This window comes from Coregonus lavaretus, assembly GCF_964263955.1.
Source record: "Coregonus lavaretus genome assembly, chromosome: 25".
Taxonomy (NCBI): domain Eukaryota; kingdom Metazoa; phylum Chordata; class Actinopteri; order Salmoniformes; family Salmonidae; genus Coregonus; species Coregonus lavaretus.
This window is the reverse complement of record NC_140012.1, coordinates 23,688,005-23,695,652: the sequence shown is the minus strand read 5'-3', so window position 1 is coordinate 23,695,652 and position 7,648 is coordinate 23,688,005. Positions and strand designations below refer to the sequence as shown.

The 7,648-nt window shown below is 45.6% G+C and overlaps 1 protein-coding gene across 1 annotated transcript in view; it reads left to right on the top strand.

Moving 5' to 3' along the window:
* The first annotated feature begins 253 nt into the window (after window positions 1–253).
* The window catches only part of LOC311100841 (histone acetyltransferase p300-like), a 49,297-nt gene continuing 41,902 nt past the window's right edge, over window positions 254–7,648 (top strand). The window contains exons 1-5 of the mRNA XM_084141817.1: window positions 254–471; window positions 2,838–3,454; window positions 5,065–5,238; window positions 5,376–5,697; window positions 5,875–5,988. Coding sequence (XP_083997943.1) covers window positions 378–471; window positions 2,838–3,454; window positions 5,065–5,238; window positions 5,376–5,697; window positions 5,875–5,988 — 1,321 coding nt within the window. The 5' untranslated portion in view covers window positions 254–377. The remainder of the gene's footprint in view (window positions 472–2,837; window positions 3,455–5,064; window positions 5,239–5,375; window positions 5,698–5,874; window positions 5,989–7,648) is intronic.

The following is a 7,648-nucleotide window of genomic DNA, read 5'->3' as shown; positions in this document are numbered from 1 at the left end:
GCAGAAATGACGGGCGCGTACAATCATGGAAGATATACCTTGGGACTATTTTCTCGCATCAAATGAGGCTAACGTTATATGAGTTTAGAGGAGAGCGGCTTCGTGTGTTCCATACCGACCCCCCTCCTTCTCCGCTGGCAATTTATAAAGAACAAAAAATCCGACTAGGGAGGGGGTTGATACGCCGAAGCTGAAATCGAGAGGCGAACCCAGGAAAGGAGTATTTTTTTACACGGGACTCCCCCCTCCCCCCCCCCCCGTCCCCCAAAAGGAGGGGGAAAAGTCACAATTGTGGAATCTAAAAGGAAAATAAGGTTCAAAATACGTAAAAACGTCTCCGGTTGTGGATACCGTATATATTTTTAATTCGAAAAAATATGGCCGAGAACGTTCTGGACTCTGGCCCGCCTTCAGCCAAGAGGCCTAAACTATCCTCTCCGGCACTTTCTGTCTCCGCCAGCGATGGAAACGGTAAATATTGTTTAGGATTTTATTTTGTTAGGGTATTGTTATTTTTGTTTATTTGGTATTATTTTCAATTATTGTGATTTTATTCGAAAGGGAAAGGGGCCGTGTAATTGCCCCCATGCGAATGTGTGTGTCGGACTTGCATAGCAGTAGGCTAGTAGTAATTTCAGCACTACGATGAACGCTGGCTGGCTAGGTAGCTAGTTATGAATGCGGGGCTTAGATTGATTGCTAGCTTGCTGCATGGGTAGTTAGCGACATTATTTGTCGTTACCATTTAGGTAATAAATACTGGCATTTAGGTAATAAATACTGTCAAATTAAAATGGTATGTCAACAACACGGCTAAAATTATTTGTAATTATTATCCCCGAGATTGACAAGGACGCTTTAATTTAAGCGACACACAACTCGCTAGTTAACTATTTTTAAGTAACTAGCTAACGTAAACTAGAGTTAGTTCGCTACTACTGTAGTGGTGAAACTAACCGCTTGATCGGTGTGGCAAATCATGGTTTAAAAACATGTTTTATAATAAAGTAGGTAACTAATTCAGCTAAGTGGCAATCCATGAAACACAAATGGTTCAACTCGCTCACTAGTAAATGAGCTAACTCGCCTAGCCAAGTACTTTGCTAACTAGTTATTTTTTAGGTTGCTAGTGAGCTACTTAGTCAGTTCGCTAGCGAACTTTCAAAGCGAGTTGTGACAAAGCTCTCATCGCCATTCAATGCTAACGCGTTAGCTAGCCCGTAAGCACACCAACTAACAGTTAACTTAACCACTTTGTGACGTTTTGACATTTTCCAAGATAGTATTTCATAAAGTTAGCTCATTAACGTTAACTATATATATAAAACAATATAATGTTAGCTAGCAAACTAATTGAAGTTTCGTTCACCTGGTTACTTGGTACATGTTTCCTACTTGGCTAACTTAGTTTTATTAACGATGACTAGCCAGCTAATAGTAACGTTAATTACATAGCTAGCTAGCTACTACTGAAGCAGGCCCATGTAGCTAGCTAGCTGAGTGAGTGATTATGTTCAAATTGCCATTGTTAACTAGTTTTTCTGAAGATGTGTGGCAGAGACTGGAGGACCAAGGCCAGCAACCTTATACAAAAACGTAAAACAACTGCAAAAAAAACATAGAACTGGGCCACATTATGTATCACTGTGATATGTTTAAATGGCCTTCTGCAGACGCTAGATAGCTAGCTAGTAGTAGTTGTTTGAAATTGGACTTGAAAATGTCCGTTAATTTTGTCATTGCATAGCTAGCTAGCTACTGCCTCCCATTGTCCATCTATTAGCTACATGCTAAAGTCAGCCACTTGACACAAAATACATTGAGGTTCCAATGTACTTAATAACAGAAAATAATCCAGTGTCTGTACTGCACTTTTGAAATGTATTTTTTTAATTCTCATACTGTGGCCTCCAGAAAAAAAGTCACGTAGGCCTATAGTAATTTGTACATTCTCTAGTTAGTCTTTTGTAAAAAGAAAAAAACTTGCCCCATATTCAGTGCATATCAAAACTAGGCCTGTATTTGCAAATGTGCTGAACTCTTAACTGAACAAGTGTGTGAAGTCTTGGGATTGATGGACGCTACAGAAACTTCAGTGACTTATGTCTTCAGGTGAGACACAATGCACTGCTTTCTATTTGAGAGCATGTCAAGGATTCACCAGTTGACAATATGTGGCAGTGTAGGGGGGACCCCTTTTTTTTGTCTTGACAATTGGTATAATTTTGCTACGATCAGTCTCATCCCTGGGTTGTGTTCAATACTCTGGCACAGCTTTGCAAAATGTTTTGAAATGGACAAGTACCTGTTGCCCCTCAGTTTCAAGACGGTTTTCTCCCATTTGTTATCTACTGAACATGACCCAGGAGATGGACATGGGTGTCCAGAGAGTTTCTGAACCTGGCTCTCTGTGGTGTTAACGCGGTGTCGAGGCCCATCCGTCACTCTGTGTGTAAAGCTCTGTCTGCGCCGTGCTAAATCACACTCGAGGTCTGGCACAGACAGTCTACGGCCAGCCACTGTGTGTGGGAGAGTCTGTTTGGGCACCCGCCTTCATTTCAAAGCTTTGGTTTTCCTCATTCTACAAATGTAGTTCTCGGGCTATGCCAATTGGCCACCACATTTGATGCAACCATATATGATTATGTTTGAATGCAGTGCACTGCATTTGATTTTGTTAGGAGGAATCTATTGTTATGCCTTCAATGTACCCTTGCCCACATCTCTCTCTTTCTCTCCCTTTCACTTTTCTTCTCTTTCCTCTTCTCGCTCACAATCCGCTCTGGCTCTCTTTCTCCCTCTCTCCGTACTCTCTCGTTTTCTCCCTCCCTGCACAGATTTCGGCTCGTTGTTTGACCTGGAACACGACCTCCCTGACGAGCTCATCAATTCCTCGGAGTTGGGCCTGGTCAACGGAGGGGACCTCAGCCAGTTGCACACCAGTCTGGGGGGGGGAGGAGGTGGGATGGGCCTGGGCCTTGGAGGAGGGGGTGGTCAGGACGCGGTGGCCAAGCACAAGCAGCTCTCCGAGCTCCTTCGATCAGGCGCTCCACACGCCTCCACCCAGCAGGGCCAAGGTGTGGTGGGCAGCCCAGGTGGAGCCAGCATGGGCCACCTGGGGAACATGAAGGTGTCCCCTGGGCCCCAGGGCATGGGCCAGCAGCAACATCTCTCAACCCAGCAGCAGGCCAGCATGATGCAGCAGCAGGCGGGGATGGTGGGCGCCATAAACAGGGGCATGATGGGGGCCCAGAAGGGCAACGGACAGCAGCAGCAAGCCATGATGGGGGGGCCTGTGATGAACGGATCCCCCAGGATGAGCTTCTTGAACCAGGGGATAGGGGGGAACAGTAACCTACTGGCTGAGACTCTACAGCAGCAGCAGCAACAACAGCAGCAGGGTGCCGGGGGACAGGCTGGACTCAGAGTACAGCAACCTGGAGCACTGAACAAGGTATGTATGGACCCTTCAGACAAGAGGGCAGAGATGTTGTTTTCTAATTTACCTATTCTTTATTCTAAGAACATTGAGATTGGCATCTTTTTTCAAGTAAGCCACCCTGACCAAGAAAGCTGCATGCAGTTATTGTTTGCCCACACAATGTTACAATGCAACAGTTTATTCACAAAAACAGGTTAAAAGAGCAGGTCTCATTACTCATATATTAAGGATGTTTTAATCAAGGTTTAAAAATGTACAATTCAAATGATTTGAGTTTTAGAGATCAAAAGCTATGTATAGTTGAAGGCTCTGTCAGGGAGGAGGAAGACTATAGGAGGGCATGGCTGGGATATGGAGGGAGAAAGGTGGGGAGGAAGGATGTATGCAAAATTATGAAAGCATTCGATTAACCCCCAGCCCTCGCGCACACACCAGCACCGCTGCAAGTGAACAACCAGACATTACTACAAATTGGGAGCCACGTGGAAGCCCTTGATTAATTAAGCACATCACAGTGGTCGTCTTATTCCAACATGTCAACATGAAATGTGGGGCAACCGTTACATGGCGGAGAGGTAATTGGTCTGCCTGTTCTGAGCCATCATTAATGATTTAATTGAACCCATCAACGTTACCTGCCGCTAATTGATTAGAAATGAAGTACATTGTCTCTCTGTAGAAGTAGTGGATTTTAATTGGTGTGTAAACGGCGGGGAGGGGAAGTTGATTAGTGGTGAAAGGTAGATGGTTGTTCTTTTAGCTTTAATGCTCTTCACTAGAGCTGGGAATTTCCAGGGTCTTCGATACGTTATTATGATATTTAGGTGCCGATATGAATTTTGATTCTCACGATTCTATATGTATTGCAATTCAATGTTCCAAACCCTGCTGCAGAGGGTCAAGCGCGAGTCATAAGAAAACAAGTTTTGATCAGTCATGGAAATAAGTGCCGACAACAAATTGTGTCCCTATTAAAAAGATGGAGAACAAGCTATGAAGGACAAATACTGGCATTTTGGTGCATGTACAGCAAACTAGCACAAAAAATAATATTGTGATATTGTCAAAACGATACGATGTATCATAAATAATATCCCAATTTTATTTTTCTCCCATCATTATTTTTCACGTTGTTAGTGAGTAATATCCCCGGGGTCGTGCTCATTTAAAAGGACTACTCTCGGTCTGAATAATACAATTCAAATGATTTGAACACGTCAATTTTCTAACTCATTGTACCATGTTTGGAGCAGCATATAAACTGTAAAAAGAGATGTCAATTTATTTTACTGTATTTTTCTCAATCCAATATGTCTTGTTTAAACCACATGTGTCAAACTCATTCCACGGAGGGCCGAGTGTCTGCGGGTTTTCGCTCCTCCCTTGTACTTGATTGATGAATTAAGGTCATTACTTAGTAAGGAACTCTCCACACCTGGTTTTCTAGGGCTTAATTGAAAGGAAAAAACAAAAACCTGCAGACACTAGGCTCTCCATGGAATGAGTTTGACACCCCTGATTTAAACCATGCCTTCTCTAACCCTCCCTCCTGTCTTCCATTTCTGTCTCTCCTTATCTCCTATACTTTTTCCTGCCTATTCCCCCTCCCATCCTCTCCTCAGATGGGTATGATGGGTAACCCAGGCCCCTATGGAGGCCCCTACGTTGGGCAGCAGGCGGGCCTGGGAGGAGCAGGGCTGGGCCCTCCACTCCAGAACAAAGGCTCTATGCCCAACAGCCTGGCCCAGTTCAGCATGGACAAGAAGAGCCAGCCCATGCAGGGCATGGCTGCCATGGTAAGGAAGTTAGCTAGCTAGTCTCCTACCTATCATTTTTAACTTACCTGTCATGAATGCTGCCTTTTGGGTACCAGTCAACCGCACTGACCAACCCTGAACAGACTATTCCGTCTTCCTCCCCTCTCTATCCTCAGGCCACACAGCAGTCTGCCGCAGGTGTGGGCGGTGGAGCCGGGGCAGGAGGCACTGCAGGGATGGTCCCCAACGCCCAGGAAGGCCTGGGGTCCGCCGTATCTGCAGCCGCAGCTGCTGCAGCAGCTGGGGCACCCCCTACGGCAGACCCCGAGAAGCGCAAGCTGATCCAGCAGCAGCTGGTGCTCCTGCTCCATGCACACAAGTGCCAGCGGCGGGAGCAAGCCAACGGGGAGGTGCGCCAGTGCAACTTGCCACACTGCCGCACCATGAAGAACGTCCTCAACCACATGACCCACTGCCAGGCCGGCAAGTCCTGCCAGGGTGAGTTGATAAGACCCAGAATAGAAAGACCTGCAAGATTGTTCCCTGTCACACCTTTACCTAAGATGTGTATTATATTCATCAAGAGCTCTCTGAAGTACTCATCACATTTATTTTCTCACACTTTTTATTTTCCTTGTCTCTGTCCCTCTTCCCCTTCGTTCTCTCTCTCCTCAGTGGCTCACTGTGCATCATCTAGACAGATCATCTCTCACTGGAAGAACTGTACGCGGCACGACTGTCCTGTCTGCCTGCCGCTCAAGAATGCCGGTGACAAGAGGAACCAGCAGTGTGAGTGTATCTGCCCATCAAACACTACTTTTCTCTCTACCCCTCCCTCCCTCAGTCTGTTAGCTGGCTCGTATAATAGTAGTACGCATCTTGTCTTATTAGGTTTAGAGAGCCGTCAGGTCTCAACTCTTTCAAGTAATGTCAATGGATGTGCATTTGGAAAGTATTCAGACCCCTTGACGTTTTCCACATTTGGTTATGTAACAGCCTTATTCTAAAATTGATAAAATCTACAAACAATACCCCATAATGACGTAGCGAAAACAGGTTTTGAGAAAGTTTTCAAATATAAAAAAATTTAACAAATATATTTACATAAGTATTCAGACCCTTTGCTATGAGACTCGAAAATTGAGCTCAGGTGCATCCTGTTTCCATTGATCATCCTTGAGATGTTTCTACAACTTGATTGGAGTCCACCTGTGGCAAATTCAATTGATTGGACATTAATTGGAAAGGCACACACCTGTCTATATAAGGTCCCACAGTTGACAGTGCATGTCAAAGCAAAAACCAAGCCATGAGGTGGAAGGAATTGTCCGTAGAGCTCCGAGACAGGATTGTGTCTAGGCACAGAGCTGGGGAAGGGTACCAAAAAATGTCTGCAGCATTGAAGGTCCACAAGAACACAGTGGCCTCCATCATTTTTAAATGGAAGAAGTTTAGAACCACCAAGACTCTTCCTAGAGCTGGCCGCCCAGCCAAACTGAGCAATCGGGGGAGAAGGGCCTTGGTCAGGGAGGTGACCAATAACCCGATGGCCACTCTAACAAAGCTCCAGAGTTCCTCTGTGGAGATGGGAGAACCTTCCAGAAGGACAACCATCTCTGCAGCACTCCACCAATCAGGCCTTTATGGTAGAGTGGCCAGATGGAAGCCACTCCTCAGTGAAAGACACATGACAGCCCGCTTGGAGTTTGCCAAAGGACTCAGACCATGAGAAACAAGATTCTCCGGTCTGATGAAACCAAGATTGAACTCTTTGGCCTGAATGCCAAGTGTCACATCTGGAGGAAACCTGGCACCATCCCTACGGTGAAGCATTTTGGTGGCAGCTACGTGCCGTGGAGATGTTTTCCAGCAACAGGGACTGGGAGTCTAGTCAGAATCGAGGGGAAGATGAACGGAGCAAAGTACATTGAGATCCTTGATGAAAACCAGCTCCAGAGGGCTCAGGACCTCAGACTGGGGCGAAGGTGTGCCTTCCAACAGGACAACGACCCTAAGCACACAACAAGACAACACAGGAGTGGCTTCTGGACAAGTCTCTGAATGTCCTTGAGTGGCCCAGTCAGAGCCCGGACTTGAACCCGATCGAACATCTCTGGAGAGACCTGAACATAGCTGTGCAGCGACGCTCCCCAGCCAACCTGACAGAGCTTGAGAGGATCTGCAGAGAAGAATGGGAGAAACTCCCCAAATACAGGTGTGCCAAGCATGTAGCGTCATACCCAAGAATACTTGAGGCTGTAATCACTGCCAAAGGTGCTTCAACAAAGTAGTGAGTAAAGAGTCTGAATACCAATGTAAATGTGATATTTCAGTTAATTTTTTTATACATTTGCAAAGAAATCTAAAAACCTGTTTTGCTTTGTCATTATGGGGTATTGTGTGTAGATTGAGGGGGGGGGGGGGGGGGGTATTTAATCCATTTTAGAAT